Here is a 27,969-nt window from a genome sequence, read left to right on the forward strand (position 1 = left end):
AATGTCCGATTCCCAAATACATCCATGTACCCATTCAATATCTGATTCCCAAATACATCCACATGCCCATTCAGTGTCCATCCGCTCATGCAGTCTTTAATTCATAAATGCGTCATATCCCTAGTTGGTATTTCAGTAAACAGAAGCCCAGGATGTGCATTTTCATGCTCACATTTATCTTGGAGTCATTTAGCATGCAGTGAGAGGCCAGCTGTGACGTAACTACCCGATTTTAAAACCCTAGAAGCAAATGGCACCTCACATAAACTCCACTTCAATGCTTTGATGGCTTTTTGACCAAATCGAACGACAAAAAAACATTGCTGAATTTTTATTTATTTTTTTAATTCAGTTTGAGTGCTGCAATTTTCAAGTATGATATCCACCCCCGCTAAACTAGCTTATACTTTACTAAAAACTAAAACTCTTACCAAATGTATTTTGTTTCAAACATTAAATCGGTCTGCAGTCTGACGAGCAGTCAGTAGTTTGGCGCCGTTGGCGGGAGCTGCGCGCGCTGACGTCTCAGCAGCAGCAGCGACCACGCGCGCCGAGAGGGAAGGCATCGCGCCTCTTCTCACATCCATCTGAGCGGCTCGCGCACACAGAGCCCAGCAGCACCAGCGGACAACTTCACCGGGAGTCGCATCCGAGCCTGAAGTTAGAGCGATGCAACACGGTCGTCATTTAAACTCGAACCACATTTCATCGAATTATTTTTAACACCCACAAAACGACAGTTTCTTTCTTTATTTTTCTTCGGAACACATTGTTGTTGTTGTTTTTTTTTTGTTTTTTTGTCCCCCCCCCCCGGTTGATGCGAGACCTTCTCCGTCATATGGAAACGATGTGGACCTTACACGACTCTGTTGGATTGGTTTTCTTTTCCTGTTTGTCGATCCAGATCGGATTTTCTCTTCAAGGTAAGCGATTAAAAAAAATAATAATAAATATAAATAAAAAAAAAATAACGAGATAGATAATATTTCTGAGACCACATTTTAATCAGAATGATGTTTTCTTTGGTGGTCATGGAGGATGCTCTTAAATCGATCAGATTGTTAAACTCAGTTGATGTGATTCGCAGATTAACTGGTAGAATGATGATTTTTTAGGGCATGTAACCTGTTATTAGTAACAACTGTTGATTTCGGATAACTGAATAACGTGCCTTTTCGTGCCCCGTTAGTGACCATGCATGCTGCTGTTTCTGCCAGAGCTCGTGATGCTCTCTCTTGCCGTTAAACGTAAGGGAATAAACTTTGAAGGGGCGTCAAGCGCGAGCTGCATCTCAAGTTGTCGGATGTGCAGCAGCTAAGCTTGATTTTGGGCTTCGGTTTCTCACATACAGCCAAAACAAAAAAACAAACACGATTCGTGGATGCAAAATTCAGTATTTACCATGTGGACGCCTATTAATTTGTATAGACATCAATCTAAACTGATTATTTATGTATTTATTTATGTATTTATTGCTGGTGGGAAATAATTATAAAAAAAAGGATCATATGAAATATGTCCCCCCGTAAATTAACCCATACTCGTCCGCAACTGGAATCTGTATTAATCTCGAGCGTTACTGAGCAGTTTTTACTGTATGATGAATAATATGATTCGACTGCATTTTAACTAACCTTAAAGAGTAACAGCGCAACAGACTGTGCTTTTCTATTGCGCATTTGCGATGGCTCATGTATGGGCGCATTTGATTCGCAGGCAGATTCACCGATCTGCCATCAAACATCACTGCCAGGGAGGGCCAGAACATTGAGATGGCGTGCGCTTTCCAGAGCGGCACCTCCTCCGTTTACTTGGAGATCCAGTGGTGGTTCATCCGCGCTCCTGAGGAGCCGAGAACCAGCGAGGAGGATGAGGAGGAGGACGAGGAGGAGGAGGAGACCGAGGTAATCACGCGATATGGCGGTACAAGATGATGGGGGGAAAAAAATCTGTGAATGGTGAATGGTGTGCTATATATATATATATATATATATATATATATATATATATATATATATATATACACACACACATGCTTGTTCAGATCCCCACTTTGTCTCATTTTCAAAGGATTTTGGATTATGTTATATTTGGAGGTGATATTTTAACAATTCAGCAGGCTCATCAGTTAGGAGGATAACAACTGTACGAGTTTTTTCAAATACAAAAGATGAACAGAGAGCTCACTGATAGACAGATAGATTGATAGATGCATATGTTCATGTATATAATGTACTAATTTTCCTTGTGTTATCATTCAGCTAATATTCCGCAAAAAACACCATCTATGAACACTATATATATATACATATATATATATATATATATATATATATATATATATGTGTGTGTATATATATATATGTATATATATATATGTGTGTATATATATATGTATATATATATATATATATATATATATATATATATATATATATATATATATAATACATCATTTGTCTATAAGCTTAACACAAACGAACAATTTAAAAGGTATGTCAACACCGGTGGCTTCAGTGAGTATGCATTTGTGCTGTCTAACGAAACTGATCATGATGCTTTCTGCTCTAAGAACATATTTCACTTAATAAAGCAATTTGCTCATATCAATAGGCCAATGCTGAAATAAAGTGATCTTACGGCATTCACTGAATATTAGCCTGCTGATAAATATGGATAAGTTAATCGATCAGGTGGAGTAGGTGTGTCTTCACATATATAGCTTAATTATGTTCATCCACTGATTTGCTTGACTTGGGCGACTGGAAAAGCCTTGCTTTGTAAAGTTACCACATGTATACCTACTGTGCAGAAATGCTCTGAAATGCAAAACCATCAATTTTCTCTCTACTGCAGAACCAGTTCTTATGCCTTTTCTTCCTCCTGGTTGACAGAGCTCAGATACCTGCTGCATTTTGTGGTGTTTAATCTCAGTTTTTTTTTTAATGTAAAGTGAGTCTGTATTTTGTGTTTATTTATTTAGTTAGCTGCACAAATTTGTATAGACCACAAACTGAACTGCTTTCTTTGCTGGTAAAAAAACCCAAAACAAACAAACAAAAAAAAACATCATATGCATATACATATACATATGGTCTTTATATAATTTGCTGTTTATATAAAATACTCAAAGCTGTCAGTGTGATTCAATGTCACTGAGATTCCACCAGCATGGGTCCCACTAAATTTAAGTCTCACCTTTCTTGAGATCCCCATAGATTTGTGTGACATACTCGCCATGAGGCAACTGGACTCATTTTGAAGGACAGGATGTAGGACTGAGGCATATCTGGAGATGGCATCTTAGGCTTCCAGCAGGCTTATTAGTAATGGCATTGCTTGAATGACAACAAGTCTGTGTGTGACAGTCTGCGTCTGTGATGTTTCTAAAAGGAGCTGATTCTGAAACATTTGTGACAGCATTACAAAAGCACTGTGACACCCATTTGTAGTGTGTGACATGTTCTGTGCTTATTTATAAAGCAAATTGTAATCTGTGTTACACCTTATCATGTCTAAGACTGCTTTGTGGCTCACATTTTAGAAAGGCACAGATATACTTAACCTTGTCTCAGTGCTTCATAATCACTTTGAGCGAATGCCATGACTTGTTGTGACATTCCATTAAGTCATCAGAGCAGTTTTTTATTACAGTGGAATTGCAGTCAGTGGCACTGCAGTAATACCACTGCTTGCTTGTGTTAAGCCTTCACTCAGTCACTGTGTATTTTGGGGCATTTTACAGTTTGTCATCACTGACACCAAGAGCAGGCTTGCTTCCTTTCATAAGGGTTCTCCCTTCACCTGGTTTGCACAATGAGGCGAAGGTGGCTTTTTTTCTCTCCCCAGAAAAATCTGCTTGGGTTTAATACCGCTATTACTGCACTATTGTTGTCACTCATCATGCACATATTGCTGAGGCTTTGATCCACGATTTCTATCAATTTCAGATCTGGAATGACAATAGCTGCTGTGCCGTATGTGGCATTGTTCATAGAAACTCATTCTTTCCAGAGCAGCATGCTTCATATGACAGGCAGCTGGGTCTCTGCTGAGCAGGGGCTTTGAAAAAAACATGGATTGAAGAGGTATTCTGTAAAAATATGTTATTGACAAGTCAGAGTAATAAGATGGGTCACTACTGCAAATGTGCTCGGAGATGTTACACTAAAAGCGCTCACCTATGAAGGGTATCCATTAAGAATATGAATATGAATTTGTGTTGAGCGTACTGGCGATGTGGACTGCAGCAGTGATGCTGTGTTAAGCATAATATAAAGCTGATGTTGTGCATGGGTCTGAACATTACAGGTGAAGAGCCATTTGATATCTTAAACTCTTACTAAAAATTAACGAAGAAATACTCATTTAAATATTTGTAATGGTGTACTTAATATTTCACACCAGCTTGTGGTGGGATTTTGTTTGCTCTGATCTTTGCTGTCAAAATCCTAATGGGTGAATCTGATGTTCTCAAGTATAATCAGTGATAGCTGGTGATGAAATTGAATGCCATATAGAATAGGGTGTCATCGTAGACATAAAACCTTTGTGCATACACATAAGAACCTACAGATTAATTGCTTTCTTTTTTTAAGTCAAATGTTCATGCTATGTCTCTTCCAAACAGCAACCTTGGTAAACAGAAAAGCTTCACTTGCCATTAGACAGTTCTTTCATTCAGAACAAGGAGCACAAAACATATGTTTTAGCCATTTGCCCCTTTGTATAATTTGTACTTTGACTAAAAAATGTATGCTTAGTATATTTGCTTCTAGTATTTCCTCCCAAGGCAATTTTAAAAATGAATTATTGAGAAAGTAATCCACCTGTTTCATGTTTATGACACCTGTGAGTGTACAGTATTTATGAATGCTGCTTCTCAATTATTGCTGGTGATAAGTTTTGAAAGTCTGAGCAAAGCAGATTTAAATAAATCTCAGTGGACACCAAATCAAGGGAGTGTTTCACCTTGATACCCTTCATGAATCTACGGTCTGGGTTAGAAAGAAATCAGCTCCAGTCCCTACCTCACACCATTCTGTATATTTCTGCTTAGCATCATTGGCGATGTTATTGTATTTGTTCCACAAATGAAAACAAAAAATAATCTAATAATAATAATAATAATAATAATAATACACTTCAGCAAAAGCAACAGTCAACAGTAAATCAGATGATGTGGTAATGAAAATATGTGTTTTTGTATGGTGTTAATGTATTTTTTTCCTTGAAAATGAGAAAGGCCCTGCTTGTGCAGGATTTTAAAAAAATGTCATTCCTGGGGTAACATTCCTTTCTGTTAATTACGGCCATTTGATGTCATCAGTGTGTACCTCTTACAGCACCTTTCTTGAGCCACTTGAAAATCACCAGTCAGCTTCCGGACAAGAAAACTTTTGCACGGCTCTGCATTTAATTTATTTGTTGAAAACACTGACCACATGTTGCGTCAATCAATTAATTAATCACTATTCTGCTTGTGAGTTGAACCCTAATTTATTCAGCATCTCTTTCATCATTAATTTAAATCAAGGCTCTTAGTACTCAGTATTGGTAACTATCTAGCCTGCTAAGAGGGCAGAAGTAGAATGTGCACACTAATAATAACAGTTCACAATAATTGTTTGAAAGGAATGTTGGTCCACAGACAAGTCCTACTTGAAGAAATCATGTTCGCTAGTCCTGAAAATATCCTTGTATCCTAATTCTGAGAGCAGTTCATAGCTGTTAGTACCACAACAGGGACACATCAGCTGTTCTTTTGCTTACACAAAATGACAGTCCTACATGTGTACGTTTTTCTCACGTCTTCTTATGATCTTTTGCAACTATGCTTTAGGGAAACCATATTCACCAGAGGGTGAATTGAGATTTTACATTTCTGGATAAAGAGAATACCATGCATAATACACTGCATATTCATTTTAAACCATTAAACCAGATAAAGTATGCTTTATTTTTACTTTCCACTCAGTCCCCCAAATTTCTTGCATAAAATGTATATTAGTGTAGTCATGTCATGCATTAATATACATTAAAACCAAAGATTAGACTACAAAACAAAAGTGAGCTTAGTGAACCAGGCTGAGTCACCAGCAGATTACTCATACAGATTGACTCATCTGCAGTATTGGCATGTTCAGATCTTGAGAGCAGTTTCATTTGATTACTTTGACCCTCACCAATCCTACGTCAATGGTTTAATTAGGCATTATGGTGCTTCTGACTGGTAGATCAAACATGTGCCTAGTAGTCAAGGCCATGACCCGGACAGCTGGGATTCACACGGCATCTGTGGTACTAGATCACCAAAAATTCGTTTGGAATTCCTGAAAAGTAACATGGGCAGGGGTCAAGTGACACACCATCAAGTTGTGCATTTCCAATATGTGGTTGTGTGGCAGTTATTCAGGGATGCCTACCGAACATGTTCAAACACTTGACAAAGCCATGAGGGTAAGCATTTAAAATGATGTACTGGCAGGTTTCATAAGCATCAATGTCGATATCTTTCAATGAGAGTATAGGACAGCCTGCATCATTGGGAATTGTTTGTGACTAAAAATGCATCAAACATACTCTAGCTAAACAGTCCACCAATATTTGTAGAAAATGTGGTGGACTAATGTGTTACAAAAACATCAGCATCTATGAATCCATAATGTACAAATGATGCTCTGTGTGATGCAGCAAAACATGAATTACAAAGTTACTATTTGTTTTGTTGCTAATTTTCAGTCATATGATAAATTTGCTATTACCTTTTGCAAGTACTCAAATAGGAACACTGTGTGGGCCTTGAGTTGCCAAGCATGTGTATAATTGTCAAAATTGTATTGAATATTATGCCTTGCTTATTACATTTCGGCTGATGATGAATTTTCATACAAATAATTGTGATTTAATTGACTATTATACTTTTTTTTTTTTTTTTTTTTTTGCCAGTAATATAGGTGTAATGGTAATGGTGGTATAAAAATGGACACAGATCTGAAGTAGAGCCATTTATCAACACTGAAAATGTAAGTAAGGTTGCTTTCAGTCAAGCATTTATTCAAAAACTGCAAAGAGAACCATGAAACAAATAAGCTAAAATAATAATTAAAACCCTGTGGCTACTGAATATACAGTTACATAAACAATGTGCCATAGAAACCTTCTGTACATAAATAAAGTATTATGGAAAAACAAGCCATTTACTGTTAGCAAAACTTACAAATACACTAAATTACTGTTAGGTGACAGAAAACATTTAGAAATGTTGCATAGGTCAAATAATTTCAGAATAATGATTAAACTATGATAGTTCAGTGATTTGATAACACTAATGAACCCAACAAGAATCGGAGGCATATTTGCAGAGACAGTCTGCTTAACAGACAACATTAATTTCTATGGAAACATGAATTTTGATTTAGAGAGCATACCCTTCACAGCTACATGTAAATACAAAATCCATCTTTCAGGCTCTCTCATTCAGCCTGGTCTCCAGTCAATTTTCTAGCAAGCTCCCTAACCCCAATGGTTGATGACAATAAGGATGGTAGCTCAATGAAAATGCTTGGCTCTGATAACTGCTCCCATCGACCAGCTCCTCATTAAGGAGACACATTGACAATCGGTGTTGTCATTGTCCTGATCATTTTGTTACCTGCAGATGGGTTTTGGGTCTAAAAAAAAGAGACTTTTTATGCTGATCTATGGCCAGGTCCTCTCTCTAAGCAAGTCATTTAAAGCATCATATTAGAAACCACTAAACCGATTTGGGTTTGTAATAAAATCATGTTACTGTTTTACTTGCATTATCAGGAAATGGATCTGTGCAAATAGTGCACAATTACAATGAAACTGGCAAAGCAAAGACAGCATGCTTACCTTAAAGTTCATACAATGAAAATGTTAACATTTGATAATGGCAATATATATATATATATATATATATATATATATATATATATATATATATATATATATATATATATATATATATATATAATGACTAACTGACTGGAGAATACATGGCTGGAAATGGGAACTGAAATGATTGGTTTTATCTCTGTTCCCATTACTTATAAACACTTCCCAGTGGACATTTGTAATGGAATGGATGTCATAGTCTTTGCAAATGGCAGTTAATAGAATTTCAACTAAGAACTGATCCAAGAGGGAACTGTATTTGCACACGTAGACATAGTTTACAATACTGCTGTGCACTACAAAAGAAAGTGTAGGAACAGCAAAAAGAGAACAAGAAGTCATTGATCAGGGCCTTTTTGTTTGTTTTCATTGTTAGTGTACATAATTTCATTAGAACTTCTTTGAAAAGTTTATTGGAGCCCGTCTATGTGATATATAGCTGGCTTGATTTAAGAACACACAGTACATTTGACCTTTAAGACCTGGGTAAAAAAAAATATTGTGGAGTTTAAAATGCAATACATGATTTCATTAATTAAACAATAGATCCTACATTTCCTATTTTGTATATGTGCACCAATTAGATTATAATTGGGAGATGTTCATGATGTTCTCAGTAAATCTATCTGAGAGCATAATTAAACATTAGTACAGTACAATTTCCTCATTTAGATGACAGGAATAGATTACCGTAGTGGTTGAAATATAAATATTTTTCCTCAAATTTTGTTCTGCAGTGGTACAACATTTGGCATGGCTGATTAGGTTTGATTGCTTTTAAATGTCATGACATTTGACCTTAATAATCTGTGAGTGCAGCAGCATGACAGAGCAAATGTTTGTCCTCCATGTGGAATGCATGCTGGTGTGGGTTGAACTTCAACAAGAGGACTGGCATTAAAAGTGTTATACATAGCAAAACAAAATATTTTTAAAATAATAATAAAAAAGAATAATACTGGGAATAAAGTGTTAGGACCATATTCAGAGTTGACTTCTGACTTCAGACATAACTACAAACTTCTGACAATTAAATAAAATCACAAAATATCTCGCATCTGGACTGGAATTACGGTTTGGACTGCAAATACACCCAAAAGAACTATGGAATGCCACTTGAGGGGAATAGATTGAGAAAACCACCAATGAACTGTAGAAGAAAACCCTATGAGGTGAAATTATCTTCAGGGATGCCCTTACTCTGCCGAAAGGCTAAGATTTGTTTTAGAAGCCATTTCAGTGACCGTGCTCATATATCATGGGTGAAAAGTCAATTTTTCCTGAAAGCAGACAAATAAGAATTGGTGTGACTTTAGTGTTTAATGAGTGCATCTGCAGTGTACGTGTGGTGTATGTGCGGTCTTAAATTATAATGACTCCACAAAAGTGATTTTCTCACAATAACCATGGACAAAGGATACTACAAGAAGCTAGAGAGAGTGTGTGTGTGTGGTGCATGGAGGAAGAGATGGGGAGAGAGAGAAAGAAAATGAGTGGACAGAAGGATGGAGGGGGAGGAGGATGGGGATTCAGTGAACATGCACTATGCAGTGAAGATGCCAGCAGCGTGGTCCAATTCAATTTACTAGATCAAAACAAATGTTGTTCTCTTTGAAGACAGTGGGCACGAGGGCATCCAATTAGTGAATGACTTGCATTTGATCTGTCTCAGCCCCTTGCAAGAACATGGATAGAGCTGTTCTTGCCACATGCACAAATGTGCATGCCTGCATTATGCTTTACAGAACTGCTTGTGATGCCAAACTATTGTATTCAACTTTGGGTTATATTGCATTGTTTTAAAATAAGTAAAATAAATATGACCAACTTTTGCATGCGCTTCTCTGGACCCGGTTGTGTTGATTGTATTGTGTCAGCAAATCTGTGTTCAGTCATCCTGCTCTGCCTCCCACTGTTCATGTGTCACTTGTGGAAAGGAAGTGGAAGATACTGCTGTTTTGTTCAATTGTGAAATTAGCACCAGACTAGAATCCAAAGCTTAGTTGGAAATTACTCATGGAGTTATATTGATTAGAATCTCAAGATAATCAGCATTCGATTGCATAGGATTAGAGGAAGTCAGTGTGGTAAGCATGCAAATGTCACAAGCTCTAAAGTGAGGAAGGAATTCTTTGTCTTTTGTAAAATTCTGAACTGAAAGGCTATAAAATGAGATCTCGTTCATGTTCATATTTAAGAAAAGCAGCAGTACATTCTCCTTCTTATTACTTGCCAATTTATACTTTCAATAAAGGCATCAGACCAAATTCAGAAAAAAGGTTTACTGCCATTTTGTGCCATGTTCATGTGAACTTTATCGCAAATTCATGCATGAATGAATTAAAAGCGTGAACGATAGAAATCACAAGAGTGAACCATGCTCTCTTCTTTCCATGCACACCTGCAACACCATGAAATGAATCTCATATCACATACAGTATCAGTTCATCATTGATATACAAACATTAAAAAATAACGCACTCACAAGCTCATGCTGATGTTATAGCATCATATTACCTTTCATGGTAGAAGCTTGATATTTTTCAATGTAAGTAGTAAAATTTGTTCAGCAGTTTCAAAGTTTAATGATTTGTTAACTGTTCCACAAACCCACCTAAAATCTATGGTTGACAGAGCTTTTTCTGTCTATGCTCCTTCACTTTGGAACTCTCTTCCTCCTGAACTCAGGGAAGCTCAGACTTTTGGCATTTTTAAAGGTCTACTCAAGACACACTTTTTTAAAGTTGCATTTGACTGCTGATGTCTTTTTTATGATTATTTTATAATAATAATTATTATTAATGTTGTTGTTGTTCTTATTAACTTTTATATGTTTTATTTTTTGTGTACTGCTTATTTTGTGTACAGCGCTTTGAGAAGCCGCTTTGAAAGGCGCTTTATTATTATTATTATTATTATTATTATTATTAATGAGGCCATTTAAATTTATCTTCTTTAATTTTGGCTTGGTGAGATTAATGATGATAAAAATTGGATAAAGAGGTAAGGAGAAAGATCCATTTAAATCCACAAAGTTTGTGTTTCTTGTGTTTTTTTGTTTATAACATATTCCCTATCAAATTCCTTATTTGTAATTTAAATTGGTTGTTGTTATTGTATCAGGGAATAATCATTAGATTCGCCCTAGAGGAGAAAGTCGGTAGAGGCAAAAGATGTTAAATGTTAAATTGTTCCTCACAATTTTATTTTACATTTTATTATTGAAAAAAAGGCCAAATTATATAAGTTATAGATGTTCGTGTATTCATTTTGTGTAGCTGTAGTGTTTAAGTTTTTTGCCATAGCTTTTAGGACTATTATAGAATTCAATCTATTACCTGATATGCCCCATGTTCTGGGCAAATACTGTACAGCATATGTGTCTTCTCAGTCTCCTATGCTAAACTATAACACAGTCCCTATCTAAATACCCCTCAGCCATTTTCTATAATGGGATGAATTAAGAGCCAATTGTGACTCTTTGGAAGAGAAGCCTGTGGACGTCTGCCTGCAGCCGTAAAGGAGATGAGTGCCCACACATAAAAGTGGCAGATTAGATTAAACACAGACGGCTCAGTTTGATGTGTGGGATGACTTTGACCCCCTTCTGGGTTTAGCCTCTTGCCCTCTGCTCTGCCAATGGGCCTCTTGCCTCTCATTCCTGCCACCAAATAAAATGCATTCACTCAGGAGGGCTTCGGCTCATGCAGCCTGCTCAAATGGAACTGCCACACTGTTTTGATTAAGGATGTCGATTTGAAGCTGTAATTGCCACTGCGCCTCATTGTGTGAAAGTCGTTTGCAGAGGGTAGGAAAAGCATATTGTATTGCGCAGCAACCGATGAGCACTGATTAAATGGCATTGTGTGTATTTGTGGGCTTTTCACAGCTGTGCTTTATAAGTACCATGTAAATAATAGTCTTAAAAGATACAAAAAAAAAATCAGTACACAAAGGTTTTTACTGCATGGACAAAAACCTGTTATATTATAGTGCTATGCAATCATGCAATCATAACATTTAATATTAATTGGCTTTAATGTTCACAATGTGGAACACAATCTGAATCATGGATTTCACATAAAAACATGGTATTTGGTGATTTAGTAGATATTTTGGAGAGATTTAGGAAATTAAAAAAGGAAAATAGGAAATTTGACCTAGCATTAAGATAATGTAGACTTATCATAATTATGCAGAGTTATTATTATTATGTAGAGTTAGATTATTATAGGGTTATGTCAAACATTTTTGTTGCAAAAAAAAATGTTATAAAGGTGTTATTTTATTCCAATACAGTAAGTATAGAATTTATGCACAAATTTATTGCTGAAAATTATGAAAAATAATAATAAAATTGAAAGTTTGTCTATGCTAAGGCCTTATTGAGGGCTACAACTTTATGGCTTAATATTTTAAACTAAACAAAATTGTCATATAGAACCTTATAATTCCAAGGTCTCAATTTGCTGTTCTTTTATTATGGAATAAAACACAATTAGAAGTGCTGTTATTGGAAAATAAACAATGGCAGCCCAACATGAAGCATGTCCCAAGCAGCAATTTGCCAATGATTGCATTTTTTTTTTTAATTAAAGCATGGTCCATTGTACATTTTAACCTTTTATAGAAATGATAACGTAGTAAACAAGCACAACATTATAAACATGTGATTTGAATTTCAACCGGCACTCCTGTCAGAACTGTGATGTTACTGTATATAGAAAGTTAATGAACATCTTCTTACTAATCAGAATCAAGAATTTAACAGTGATGTGGCACAAGCTAACATTTGCCCCCATTAATTCTGTCAAGCTTCTGTGTCTTTGTGTATGTGTGTTTGCACAGTGGATTAGCTAGTTACACATGAACAAGAATAATGGTGAAATGATTAGCACCAGGGGACCCAAAAAAAACACAATTTTTTTTTTTTTTTTTTTTTTTTTTTTTTAGCTCAGCTCTCTCAATTTGTGTTGGTTGTTGTTAGCTCACTTTGTTTGATTAGTATCATGGCCACAACATTGTAGAAATGTAGTTGCTTCCATACAGTATAGCTATACCAAAATCATATGGTATTCACAAACACTCAAGAGAGATTTTGGTTCTCTCCATGTCAGAGCAGCTTCACATCTTTGTTATTGACAGTTGATTCTACAGGCATTATATAGGGAATTAAATGTTTCAGCAAGCATCACATGTATTGAACAGAAATATTAGCATGAGAGTGAAATATTCCTTTTCAGTCTCATCCAACATGTAGACATAGTGATTTTAAGTCATAAAACAAGGTTAAAAGTTTGCATATTTAAATCCCTATACAAAAGAAAACTGATCAAGTGCCAGAATTCTTCAGCATAAAATATCACCATCTAATAGAAAAAGAATGGTACTGTACTAATGAATAAGCCCCGATGAAATCATCCATCTGAAGATTTTCAACATGAAAATACCTGCAGTAGAGATGTCAACTTTCTTATAAAATGAAAAAGAGTGCTTATTTTGCATTGGGCAGCAAAAACTCGGATTTGTGAAGTATTGTTTTGTGTTTTGTGGACCAGACAGAAGGTCAGGGGACAGCAAAGACATAAGACATATATAGAGCTCAGACAAAAAAAAATTGTGCTTCAGGGAAGGATGTGGAGCGAAACCACTCCAAATCCAAGTGAAATAATTCATTCCAGGCTGTCAGTCATGGGCAGATAGAATGTCTAGTTCAAGGCAAAAGCCATCAATCATATTGGGTGTCTCTCCCGTCATAGTGAGTCACATCTGCAGATCCTAAATGACCTCATACCGGGCAATGTTAATTGCACCTGCTGAGGCATCTGCTGAGTAGCCAGTATAAAATGTGTTAGTAAGGTTTTGGGCCACTACGAGTTTCCAGAGCAGCTTCGATGCTCCTTGTCATAGATTCTACAAGTCTCTGAAACTATACTGGAGAGATTAACACCATTCTTCCAAAAGATACTGGCTTCATTTACATTATGGGCCTTGATGTGCATTCTGATATTTTGACACAGATCTGATATTTTGTCCCACCTGTTTCCATATATGTAAGATTTGACCCATATCCGATTTTTATTTATAAGGTAATTTTAGACCAAAATGCCAGAACCTTGACATGATACACTACATGGGCAATTGAATGTGGACATCTGACCATCACACCCATATGTGGACCTTCCCCAAACTGATGCCAAAAAGTTTAAAGCAAAGATTGCCTAGAATGTCTTTGCATACTATAGCATTACAATTTCCATTCACTGGAATTAAGAGGCTCAGGCATGTTCCAGCATGACAATGCCCCTTTACCAAGATTGGTGTGGAAGAACTTGAGTGTCCTGCACAGAGCCCTGACATCAACCCTACTGAGCACCTTTGGGATAAAGTGAAACATCAACTGCATCCATGGCCTCCTTGCCCAACATCAGTGCTGAATGAGCACAAATCCCCTAGCCATGTTCCAAAAGCTAGTGAAAAGCCTTCCCAGAAGAGTGGACACTATTATAGAAGCAAGCACATGTGTGTGTGAAGGTCAGGTGTTCACATACCTTTGGCCATATAGTGCTATGGCCAAAGGTATGTGAACACCTGCCCTTCACACCCATATTTTGCTCCACATATGACTTTTTAACATTTAAAATAAATACAATCTTTGGACACCATTGTTACGTCTTCCACAGAGCTGTCAAGTACTGTGGGTGGATGGCCACTGGGTATATAAACCAGGATTACATCTATTTGTTCAGAAAAAGGACAAGTGATTTTGTTATATCCACTTTGATTACTGTGGTCTTTAGCTTCTTTGTATTTTCCTCAAAGCCTTTAATTTTACGGTGGCATTGAAGTCAGGACTGACTGTTTCTTTGCTCTGCCATGGCCTGAGAAATGTCTTTGTAGACAGTGTTGTTTCTGAAGGTTTTTTGAAGGTGTCTCCCAACAGATTGAAAAAGTTTATTTCATCTGGACTCCACTGACTAACCTCATTTGTCTTTTAAGCACCAAATGATTATATGGTCTACCCTATGTGAGCATAACAATGACTATAATTTTAGAATTAGCAGGAAAATTAGGTGTGAGTATTTAGATGTGAGTTAAATGACCAGCTATCTAATATGTGATATTTAGTTATGATAGCGTATGATAGAGATATCATATCTAATATCTTTATCCTTTTACAGTATAGAGATTTTATTTATTTATTGCTAACTATATTTTGTATTTATCTACTCTGAGCCAATCTGCAGCCCACACTTACGCAACCTCTGATCTACATGAAAAACATAACAGAACATATTCTTCATTTTAATACTTTTGTTTTGCCCACATAAAGATTCAGCACCTTATCCCATGGCACACATTGAACTTTAATTCAACATGGATATTACTTTGATAAATGCATGATTGACTGAGAAATGGGTATTGCATTTGGGGCATTTAAAAATGTTAAAGCACTCGTGAGACGCTTTGAGAACAAAGTATCTTGATGATTCCTTGTGAATACAATTGCATTTCAACAGTATTTCCAGGTATGTTTGATCTACATGCCAACAAATATTATATCAGTGCTGACTTACAGTATATAGACTAGCTAGGGGTACACTGAAATGTGATTGCATGTGTAATTAGGTATGTATTTAAATGTATTTTCTTGCTTTAGCTCTTAACACAAAATGAGAGTGAGTGAGTGTACCACTCAATTAAAAATCCACAGGATGAAACTTTCCTCTGCAGCTTATTATAGTCTCCCTAAAATTCTGAGAATATGCATTCATGGCTTTCCTTCTTGTATGTGAACTCTTCATAACCTATGGAAAAAAATTTATATTTAGACTCAATCCATAAAGTGAAGTCCAGCTTTTAAATAATGCAACACATGCACTTTCTTAGAATATCAAGTTAAAAGAACAAAGAAAAGCACCATCGTTTCATTCAGCACAGTGCTGACAGACAGCAAAAAGGAAGTGCTCCAGTGTGGTATTTGATTTATTTGTGCAATCATAAAGCCTGTGGACATTCTAGTGTTTATGTGAACTTAGTTTTAGCTTTCTGTGATCTCTCAATTTAAAAATTCATGATAAATGTAAGTGCTAAATTCATCAAGTGTGTTTAATTTTTTTATTATGTTTATTAATTTGACAGAATACAAGCATATAGCTGAGCAGTTAAGGGTTAAATAAATAAAAAAAATCCACCCTGAATCTATCCATCCATTTTCTGTATTGTTTATCCTCCACTGGGTCACAGGGAGCATACTATACAGCCTATATCAGGCGACTCAGGGCACACGGCAGGGCACACCCTGAAAGGGGTACCAACTCATTGCAGGGCACAATCACATACATTCACACACTATGGACAATTTAGAAATGCCAATCAGCCTACAATGTATGTTTTTGGACTGGAAGAGGAAGCTGGAGTACCCGGAGGAAACCCCCAAATCACGGGGAAAATATGTAAACGGGGTGGAGGTGGGAATCGAACCCCCAACCCCGGAGGTGCGACCAAACTTGCCACTAATTGATTCCTACATTACCCACAATGCTGTTCGACAGCCTGCTGTCTGCCTGTGAGAATTAGCCTTTGCGTTCTCTCTACCTTAAAAGAGCGATACAGCAGTGCTTTTGTCCTTTGGTCCAGCTCTTTCACTTTCTCATCGTACACTATTCTCAAACAATTCAGCTTACAAAGCTTCAGCCTTCATGCTAATACCAACGTCAACACCATCAATCTTGTCATCTTGTACATAGATCACTAACTAGCCGAGTGGGTCTTTGCTGTAACTCATAACAACTATGTTCCATACGCCTTGTGTTTTGGAACTTTGAGTCCAACGTTTGGATCAAGGTCTCCACCAAATCTATATTGAATTTGCATTAATATTAATATGACACTGACCATTTCTGGAAAATTCTGAGTCAGAAGAGAAGCTTTTGCTCCTTTGGTTTTAGGAGCTAACAGTGAAACCTGACCATTATCGTTTATTTTGAGATTGCTGAATGTTTTTTTTTTTTTTTTTCCAATCCATCCATTTACCTTACCGCTTATCCTATAGCATCACGGGGAACCTGGAGCCTATCTCAAGGCGGGGTACACCCTGGACGGGGTGCCAATCCATTGCAGGGCACAATCACGTACACATTCACACACCCATTCATACACTACAGACACTTTGGACATGCCAATCAGACAACAATGCATGTCTTTGGACTGGGAGAGGAAACCGGAGTACCCGCAGAACAGGGAGAACATGCAAACTCTGCACACACAGTGCCGCGGCAGGAATCGAACCCCCAATCCTGGAGGTGTGAGGCAAACGTGCTAACGTGCTATGTTATTTTTTTCACTATTAAATATCAATGTATCTTTGCTAGCAATGTCCCCTTGTAACATCCACACATCAACCAATAACTTGTCACAGGAATAATGACAAATACTGCACCAACCAACAAATTAGCACCAGAATCATTAAACACATCACAAATATTTCAATATAAGCATAATTACTGTTTGTAAGGGTGGAGTTTTTTGAGGTTAAGGTTAATCAAAAGACCTTTTTAGCAGAGATCCTTAACTGCAGTTCCACTCCCCACTATGTCTATGTATCTAAACAGTGCAATATGCATCCACAACTATATTTAAAGCACAACATTCTACGATTCGTTTTATTAAAGCTATGATTTCTCCCTGTACTCCCAAAGCAAGGTGCATTTTAGCGCTCAAAGCCTCAGTAAATTGAACCAAGCATGCAAGATTTGTAAGCCATGTTATACCCTGAAGTCATGAACAAATGTGACAAGTATTCCCTTGTTCTATACCTGAGATAAAATCAATCACCAACATCTGTCTCTTCTCAGACTCAGTGAAGTTAACAAGTTATTTCCTACAAGATGTCTACATATGTACAGCAATTCTCTGTAGCTTAGAGATTTATTACTTGAATCAACAGAACATCAACACCAAAGTGCAAGTGAAATATGTATACACACACACGCACACACGCACACACACACACATGTCTGCAAGCTACCAAAATTCATTAAGTTCATAGCTGTCAGGAGCCGCCAAGGAGTAAGTTATATGTCTGAGATTTCTGTGGATGTGTTGCCAGTGTTATGAAGGACTGTCAGTGGAAAAAATACCATACTTTTGATGGCTTGAAGACACATTGAACATTGGAAGTAGACTACAGGAGAAGATTTCCAATGATGAAAATATTGACAAGGGTAGAAAAGTTCAGGGCTGTACCTGTTCTTTGTGCAACGCTTCTGATTCATGGATCATTTGGGAAGACTCTCAACATTTACCAGTGAACATGTTGTGCAGTATCATGCAGTGAAAAAGAACAGAAAAGAAATAGCATGGCTATTCTAAAGCATACTGTGGGTTGTAGTTCCTCATTGCAAAGACAATGATATACTTAACATATATTTAAGCAAACCATTTGTATTGATATTCTCCATTAGGGTGAAAAACATTAAAACTTAACAAATCTTGATGTATTAACATGATTGATAAAAGGAGACTATCAGGCCACTCCTGATGACGAGAGATAATTAGATCGGAATCAGCATAGTTAAATGTCATTAAATGTACATCCTGATGTGTGATTATTAAGAAAACTGCTTAAGTGCATACGAGAGCATAATTAGCTCTTATGTCCCTGCTCTTAAAAGTGCAAGTCCAGAGCTTGTTCGCCTCGAATTAGTCGAGGCCATGATGTGAAATTTGCAGATGCACACACATTTGTTTTATTCCACGGTGCCCTGAGGTCATTATGTGTGAACGAGAGTATGTTTAGCATATGTCTACTCAGCTGTGGTTCATCTGGTCCAGTGGTTGCTAAAGCCCTGGCGCTGCCATTATAATGTATCTGTGCTACATTTTGCATAAATAGGGCAAACCACAACAATAAAAGCTATGTAACGTTTATTTGGTATTTCTCTTTTCATCTATGCTATTTAACAGTCTTTGAGATTGCATTATATCCTTGCTAAAAGAGGGGCAAGGATTCATAAATATAGCAGAGAATGAGGAGACTCGTAGCCTTAATTTCATTGTAATGAAGTACAAATGCTGCACAACCACAGCCATTCATAGGCACTATGCCTTTTTTTTATACCAGAATTGATACTATTCTCCTTTTCTGACATTAATTTAGCACTCAGACTTCAGAGCCTCATGCATTATGCAAAGTGATCATGGGGCACCTTTTAAAAGAAGCTAATCTCGCTGAACACAAGGCAAGACATAGTCTTCTGAATGAAGTAGCCTATTGTAAAGGGCCAACAATCAGAAGTGGTCCATCAAGAACATTCTGAGACTGGTGGCTCCATAGACAGTGATGCATTTACATATGAATGGTAAAAAATATTTTGTTGTTGTGTATAGAGATAGGGTTGCCTTGCAGTTCCCAAAACTACTGTATTGTATTTGAGTGGTTAAGAAATTAGTTTGAAAGTAATTTTGTATATATCTACACTAAATTGTATTTGGTAAATCGGATGTCATCAATTTCAGTCCTGCAGGGACAGAAGCTAGTGATTCAACTTAGCAGTAAATTAACACTCTTAAAGCAAGTTGTTGTACTCCCTATTGGATGTTATGCATCAGGGCTGCAATTAGAAATCCATTAGATCACAATTAGCTTGTGTTTGTTGTGTTTATGTGAATGGAAATGTATTGGAGGTCCAATTTATTGTTCATGGTAAATTGTATAAAGGTAATTGTGATAAAATACAACATTTTAGAAGAAGGGTTAGAGATTATAGCTTGAATATATGTCCTTCTGTCACATAATTAAAAGTAAAGGAGGTAGGTGCAAATGCAGATAAGAGGATAAGAGCTTTATTATATGAGAGACAGGCAGACAAATCCAAACTGTGAAACATAGACGTGGTCATAAACAAGCAAGGTCAGGCGATCGGCAAACAGGCATAAACAAGGCAATACAGGAATTGAGAACAAAGGCGAGAACAAGATCAAAACAATAACACATGAACCAAGAAACAAACGCTTGGTATACGTAAAACTCACGTAATACTTCACAAAGACTTAGTGTTCGAACAGTCTCTTTTATTATGTGTGGTGTGATTGTGTGTGATATTGGATGCAGGTGTGCGTGATTAGAATGAAGGTGAGTATTCTGGGAATCGCGGTGCATGGCGGCCATATTTGTAGGCCGCAGTGCAGGATGGGAAATGTAGTCACTAGTTTCCTGTGATATGACAACTTCCATGTGACTTTATAGGTTTTACTTTATTCTCAATTCTCTTTTCTTAATTCTTTCAGAAATACTAAAGTAATTTTACAAGAACCTCTTTTTTCACTGATCATTTATTGGCTCATCTTCAGTAACCACTTTATCCTCGTCAGGGTGATGGGATCAGGAGTCTATCCTAGGGAAACACTGAGTGAGGGGTAAAGGCAATATGGATGTCTTGTTGCAGCATCTCTTGAGCAGCACAGCATTATGGGATTTCCTCAAGAGCCTGGTAGCAATAGTCAAAGGAAGAGCACCTAAAAACCTGCAGCACAAGTTCTGCATCAGTGCGGGGATAATACCAGAAATTCTTCAGCTCCATTGTCCTTTGTACCTCTTCTGTGTGACAGGCTTTTTTTTCCTGATGTTGTTTCCTTGATGTAGTACTTTTTGAATATTTTAAACTTCCTAAATAGCAGAAAAAAAGGTTTTTGAGCTGCCATCTGTCGCTGTGACTGTTCTAATGAACCAGCGTTCCCTTTAGCTGTCAAGAAAGAAATGCCTTGTAGAAACTGCATGATGTCTTTTCCTCTCCCTTGAACAGAAAAAGCTACAGAGTCTTTGAAACATTTATAGGCTGTATTGGTACTATGACTTGCAAATGAGTATTTCAGAGCATGAATATTAAGAGATGACGTGGGCTGAACGTGAAGGGTGAAGGGTGTTGATGTAAGATGTGTATGAATAACTGTTAAGGTGGATTAAAATTATGAAAACCTGAAGGCAGCCTTTCATGTTTTTGTTGCTTCTGTTAAATTCTAGATGAAGCTGATACCAGAGCCTGACCCAGATGATGAAGGAACTAAAATAAGTGTAAGCTGATGTTTTTCATGGGTATTCATTGCAAAATGCAAATCAAATTGGAAATTAAAACGAATGATTGACAGATTGGATGCTATTTAAACCTACCTGTTCCTCTCACAGACAGTCAAAGTCCAAGGCAATGACATTTCCCACAAGCTTCAAATTGCACGGGTGAGCAAGAGTGATGAGGGCCTATATGAGTGCCGAGTCACTGACGCCAACTATGGAGAACTGAAGGAGTACAAGGCCCAAGCCTACTTAAAGGTCAATGCAACAGTCCGTAGAGGACTCATCAAGAAGACTTCACCACTGCACCTGACCAATAAGAAGCCTCGTAAGAGCAGCTCGGCTTTAGGCCAAGACAGCAACGGTGTGAACTCAGACCAGCACTCCGAGTCCTCCTCTACCTCGCAGGCCTCACAGTCCAAAACAGTCAAACACAGTGCTGGATCAGGTAAGAGTGCCTCCTGGCAGGGAGTTTGCATTCACAAGATTTTTTATTTATTTATTTATTTTTTACTACTGAAGGGTTATAGAGGCAAGTATAAAGGAGAATTTAATTTCTTTTGGCTTCCTTAAACCTCAAGAAATCATAACTTGGCAGCCATTTCACTATTGTCCAACTCTGAATATTCAGGTATTAAAAGTCTGTTTAAGCTGTTATTAAAGTTACATTTTATTACAGTAACATTTACAGCATTTGGCAGACATCCTTATCCACACTTACAGAAGTGCTTTATTATCGCCATTAAAAAGCACATCATGCTAGTATAAATAGGTCAGATTTCTGACAGCTAAATAATACTGTCAGTTAAAACTTTGTTGGAGAGTTAATAATTTTAATTTAGTGCTTTTTAAGTGCTTACTGAAGAGGTTTTCATTCTTTGTGTGAAAACAGACAGTGACTCAGCTATTCAGACAGCAAGAGGAAGTTTATTCCACCACCTGGATGCCAGGCCAGAGAAAAGTCATGATGCATGTCTTCCATTTATCTTGAGGGATGATCAAGCAGAGCCGAAACTTTAACCTTGTGTAGTGATAATTAAGTTTGATACACAATTTACTGAATGTATCAGGCACAAAAGCTCTCATCTGGAACTACTGAAAAAACCATTAAATACTAGATTCATTCATAAATTCAAATTCTAAAAGTAACTTTAAAAACTTAATAGGTTTTGTAATTTGCTTCATACGAACTGCTGCAACTTATAATGGAATTTATTGGAGCTCCTGTAAAGAACTTTATAGGCCATTTCACCTGCCAGTAAAAGCCATACCTCTCCTCATCAATTTGATAAAGTAGATATTGCATAAGGGGAATAGTGCTGATCGTAATAGAAAATTTATTTGACTCCTTTTGAAACGGTTGCTTCACACAAGACTGTAAAAGTAAAAGTAGGTTGTTATAGGCCTGTTTTATTAGACAACTTTTATCTTTTAATAAATATGAACCTTTAAGTGCCTTTTATATTGATCCACAATTAGATTGACAATAATGTAGATTAAAATCGTACACCATGTGTTTCAGCGCTATGTTAGTAAGGATCCTGCAAGCTGACAAGCCCTGGTGAAAGGCCAGTTGTGCATTGTGTCAGAGATGGCTGAAAGGTTGGAAGGGCAGTTCAACATGGTGAACAGCTCTGCTCTAAGAGAATATCTGATATTCACCTCAATCTCGCATGGGGATGGCAGACAAGCTTCACACGCTGTCTGTCATACACACACACATGCATGCAGGCACACACACACACACACACACACACACACATCATCTACAGATCCAGAGAGAGAAGAAAATGGCTGTATACTGTATAGTACATTTATACATACCTGCACACTGCAAAATTTATACAGTGCTATGAAAAAAGTATTTTCTCCATCCTGATTTATTCTGTTTCTGTGTATATCTCATACTAAATTGTTTCAAAAATTAAAACAAAATGTATGATAAAACAAAGGCAACCTGAGGAAACACAAAATGCAGTTTTTAAATGATACTGGTTATTTATTGAAGTAAAAAAGTTATCCAATACCAACAGGGCCTGTGTGAAAATGTATTTGCCTCCATAGTTACTAATTCCCCTAATCTACGAAACTGCATTCATAATGGGGTTCAGCTGGACTAGACGCAACCAGACCTGATTACCGCAAACCCTGTTCAATGAAATCAACACTTAAATAGAACTTTTTCAACAGCATGAATTTGGTTAAAAGATCTTATCCAGTAACACATTATGCCAAAATTGAAAGAAATTCCAGAAATGATGGGGAAGAAGGTAATTGAAATACATCAGTCTGAGAAGGGTCACAAAGCTATTTCAAAGGCTCTGGGACTCCAGAGGACCACAGTTAGAGCCAATATCTCATTAAATGGAAAAACTTGGCACAGTAGTGAACCTTCCCAGAAGAGGCCGACCTTCCAAAATTCCTCCAGGAGCACAGCAACTACTCATCCATGTAGTCACAAAAGAGCCAAGGACAACATCAAAGGACCTACAGGCCTCTCTTGCATCAAAAAGGTCACTGTTCATGACTATCAGAAAAACATTGAGCAAAAATGCCATCCATGGAAGAGTGGAGAGGCAAAAACCACTGCTAATCCAGAAGAGCATTAATGCTCATCTGAATTCTAATGATCCTCAAACCTTTTGGGAGAACTCTGGTTTGATGAGTCAAAAGTGGAACTGTTTGGAAGACAGGGGTCCCGTTATCTGGCATGAACCAAACACAGAATTCCACAAGAAGAACATCATACCTACGGTCAAGCATGGTGGTGGAAGTGTGATGGTGTGGGGATGCTTTGCTGCTTCAGGGCCTGGGCAACTTGCAGTAATTGAGGGAAACATGAATTTTGCTCTCTACCAGAAAATCCTAAAGGAGAATGTCCAGTTCTCAGTCCATAAATTGAAACTCAACTTAATCCTTGCTGGATTATGCAGCAAGACAATGATCCAAAGCATAGGAGTAAGTCCTAGTAGTAAGTGAAAGACTGATCTCCAGTTATTGGAAGCGTTTGGTTGCAGTTATTGCTGCTAAAGGTGGCACAACCAGATTTTAAGTTTAAAGGGCAATTAGCTTTTCACGTGAGTGATAGGTGTTGGATAACCTTTTTTGCTTCAATAAAATAAATAAACAAACAAACAAATAAATAAATAAACTGTATTGTGTGGTCACTCAGGTTGTCTTTGTTTAATGTTGTATTTCGTTTGAAGATATAGAACTATTTAGTATGAGATATACACAAAAACAGAAGAAATCAGGATGGGACAAATACTTTTTCACAGCATGGTATATACTATACATTTTTACACATTTCAAGCTTGAAATGTTCTATGGGAAGAACATTTTGCTAATGTTTAACATGTATAATCTAGAAAGAGAACAAAATGATCTCCCAGTAGAATAGCACAATTTTAAGATTGAAATGAGTAAAAATGTCTGGAAATCGGCTTAATAATCTTATATTTGGTTTATTGCAAGCGTATAATGTGAAATACTAGATAAATTTGACAATATTCAATATACGTTTACTTGCTAAGATGAAAGAATGCTGAATTTGAAATTCCTATATACTGGATTCTTAATTATCACTAACTTCATTGCAGTGCTGGAATGCTTCAGGCATGTTTACCTAACTACACCTCCACAGTAAGCCATCTAAAAGATCAGCAAGCTCTAATTACAGGCCGTGATATTCTGACATGACTCTTGACTCTAGTTATAGCTAATTGGACAGAACTGGTTATAAAAGTGCAGATGCAACATCATATAAAAGTGCAGATGTAATCGGCAGACTCAGACAGCCTGCAGGAATGATGTAACATTAGGTTACATTATTCTTGTCACAGAGTATCCTAGGGTGGAGATTTAGAGACAAATGATTAATTATTCTCTATAAAGAGGAGGAGGAAACCATGGGATGCTTCAGCCAACTGTGATTGCTTCTACGCAGCAAAGCTCCTGCTCAGTTGATCACCATGGGCCAAATGAAATCTGGCAGGGAGGAGCATGAGGTCACAAGCTTGTATCTCCCTCTTCTCTTCCTTCTATTCTCTGTTCCTTGCTGAGAGAAACTCCCTAGACACTCCTCCTCTCAAAGTGCTTGGTTTATAGGAAGAATCCCGTAAATGTCACAGTGATTTACAGAAAATTTCATTTTCCATTTCCTCAATGTTGCCTTTTTATTAGGGGTTTTATGGTTACATATACAGCTCTCTCTCTCTCTCTCTCTCTCTCTCTCTCTCTCTCTTGCTAACTTTTACCTTCTCTTTTGTAGCTGTTTGTATTGCATCTCCCCTTATATTTTTACCATAATTTTGATAATTAAATTAGTTCCTTATTGTCAGTCAATCAGTTTATCTTTTAATAAATGCATACATTTTAATTGCCTCTACTTCAAGTTGTGATGCCTCTGATGGAAATACATGAATGGATCCTCTAGTTTATGAGTCCCATTACAATATCCATTAATTCACTCCCTCTTATGCAAAATTCTCATTAATAAATCATCTCTTTGCATAATATGTTAATAGAATTGCAAGCATACTTCAGGAGAACAGTTATGTATTTGATAAATCCGGATATACTCCCTTAATTCTGACATTAAAGCCCTCACAGGGATTTAGTAAAAAAAAAAAAAAAATAGAATGAAGGGGGGGGGGTCTTTTACATTCACTTACTGCCCTTGGAAAGTGACACGCAGAAAGACACACACGCTCAAAACTGACAATGAGAAACTGAGACTTTTTTTTTTTTTTTAAATTGTATAGCTGAAAAACTATAATTCTCTGTCTTTGACCTTGCTAACTTGAAATAAAATATGGGCACATTTCCTAACCTGCTGATACAATTTTCTATTCTCTGAGGGGAAAAAAATACAGGACTCCAAAGTGACACATGTTAGATTAGACTGTTAGATAAAGCCTCTGTACTATAGCACTACCAGAATTTCAGGATTGCTAGATATTCAGATAGAGCTGAGTTCCCAACCCATAACTATGTCTTCTTTTGTGTAACTAGCTGTGGAAATAGGTATCAGAATTCAGGCCTTTCCAGGATTCCACAACATGTTTATTTGCAGAAAATTTACTGGTTTATAGAGATAACAAGATCAATACCTGGCAAAATGCATGTGCTTCATGATAAGTTATGAATGCTGACTTGGATGTAATTGATACCTAAGATTCACTGTTTACTGTTTGCTCTGTCAGCTTTAGGATAACAAATGTGCTTGTAATTTCTTCTCCAGGTACCAGGATAGATACGAGCTATGGACTCACTCTGCTGCTTTTTGCTAGTGTTTGTGTGAGGGGAGCTTTGCTATAGTCTGGGACACTTTTTCCCCTTTCACTGTTCTTTTAAAGCCAAGAGAAAAATCATCTGCTATTTCCATAGCACAGACACCACCGTTGCCCCAGTTTTCTGCACCCAATGTTATAATTATCTATACCAGAATCACTTTTGGTCAAAAATATAAGGCCTAGAGCATAAGACTGTAATCTTGGACATGTATTTGGTGACCCTGATATTAAAATTGGATGGACATGAACTAATTATGGACTTATTTCTCATCCAGATATTATGAATAATTTGGTTGTATTTTCTTTCTGTTCATATCCAGCTGTGAATTTAATATAAGATGCTCTTAAGCCCGGACAGAATTTATATTTGTGTATTATATAAATATAAATACAGATACATATATAATAATATGATTTTGAACCTTCTTGGACTGTGTACAGCCTGCATCCATCCTGGAATATTATGTGTTCAAGGACACTGAAGTAAATGTGAATATAGCAGCACTGACTTTTAAGTAAATATTGTGGCTGGATCGGAGTTCTGCTTAACTATGTGATGTTCTGCGCTGTTTAATCTGCTTTGAAGTTTCCTGATTTTGCTTTATGCAGATTGTTTGTGCTCAAATGCACATGCTATTCCTTTGTTGTTGTAGGGTTTTTATTTTGTTGTTTTTCTTTTCTTTTTTTTTTATTTTGCATAATAAATGTGAGCTTATTTCTGTTATCAACCTGTTAGTCTTGGTTTGTCTTCAAGGACAACAAAACTCTTTTAGACATGTGCATGTCTAAAAAAAATAATGCCAGGACATGTACTAATTAGCTGATAATTAACTCAGAAAATACAGACCTCTTTCTATATTGCATGAAAGTTTTCTTTATTTTCAGGAAGGAGAAAATATGTGACGGGAAATACTCAAGTCAACGTCTGTGGACCTATGAATATCTTATTGTTTTATTGACTAAAGATGCTTAAGTGCATGTGTGTTTTGGTATTTCATCCTATTTCCACCAAATGGAGTGTGATATGGTGATATTCTTTTTGATATTCTAAGCATACCCTCATTTCCACAAAGTCTTGACCATCTGCCTTCCTGCTTCAAACTCCATTACACTCGATCATTGAATTTCCACCATGGCTATCCAGTTGATATTTGATATACCAGAAAAATGTCTAAATCATACTGCACCATTGGAAGGAAAAACAGTAAAACCATGGTGTATCAAGAATGTCACTCTCTTTTAATTTTTAGCGCATCCATTACTCATACATTAGCTCATTTACTTTTTCCCTATCAGTGTATCAAAATACAACCCCAATTCCAAAAAAGTTGGGATGCTGTGTAAAATGTAAATAAATGTAAATGAAAACAGAATGCAATGATTTGCAAATCTCATAAACCCATATGTTATTCACAATAGAACATAGAAAACATATCAACTGTTTAAACTGAGTTAATACAACATTTTAAGAAAAAAATAAGGTAATTTTTAATTTCATGGCCACAACACATTTCAAAAAAGCTGGGACTGGGGCAACAAGAGGCTGGAAAAGTAAGTGTTTCTAAAAAGAAACAACTAGAGGAACATTTTGCAACTAATTCTGTTAACTGACAACAGGTCAGTAACATGATTGGGTTAAAAAGAGTATCTTAGAGAGTTTTTTTTTCAGCATTGATGGTGACT

At 36.8% G+C, this 27,969-nt stretch overlaps 1 protein-coding gene across 2 annotated transcripts; it reads left to right on the plus strand.

Annotated features, from left to right (window-relative positions):
* Positions 1 to 467: 467 nt before the first annotated feature.
* Positions 468 to 27,721, plus strand: vstm2a (V-set and transmembrane domain containing 2A). Of its 2 annotated transcripts, XM_053635738.1 has the most exons (5): positions 468 to 923; positions 1,717 to 1,904; positions 20,945 to 20,995; positions 21,107 to 21,440; positions 26,235 to 27,721. In XM_053635738.1, exons 1-5 carry the CDS (start codon positions 818 to 820, stop codon positions 26,309 to 26,311), a joined length of 756 nt encoding a protein of 251 aa, XP_053491713.1. In that variant the 5' UTR covers positions 468 to 817; the 3' UTR covers positions 26,312 to 27,721. The 2 variants fall into 2 exon arrangements, with proteins under 2 accessions (XP_053491713.1, XP_053491705.1); XM_053635730.1 differs by lacking the exon at positions 26,235 to 27,721 and having other exon boundaries at positions 21,107 to 22,155.
* Positions 27,722 to 27,969: the final 248 nt, after the last annotated feature.

Source organism: Ictalurus furcatus, chromosome 1 (genome assembly GCF_023375685.1).
Source record: "Ictalurus furcatus strain D&B chromosome 1, Billie_1.0, whole genome shotgun sequence".
Classification (NCBI taxonomy): domain Eukaryota; kingdom Metazoa; phylum Chordata; class Actinopteri; order Siluriformes; family Ictaluridae; genus Ictalurus; species Ictalurus furcatus.

Bases quoted from the DNA above. Each gene is read 5' to 3' on its own strand.
- vstm2a (XM_053635730.1), top strand. From the start codon at position 818: ATGCGAGACCTTCTCCGTCATATGGAAACGATGTGGACCTTACACGAC. The intron at 924-1,716 runs GTAAGCGATTAA...TTTGATTCGCAG, and splicing joins GATCGGATTTTCTCTTCAAG to GCAGATTCACCGATCTGCCA. The intron at 20,996-21,106 runs GTAAGCTGATGT...TTCCTCTCACAG, and splicing joins ATGAAGGAACTAAAATAAGT to ACAGTCAAAGTCCAAGGCAA.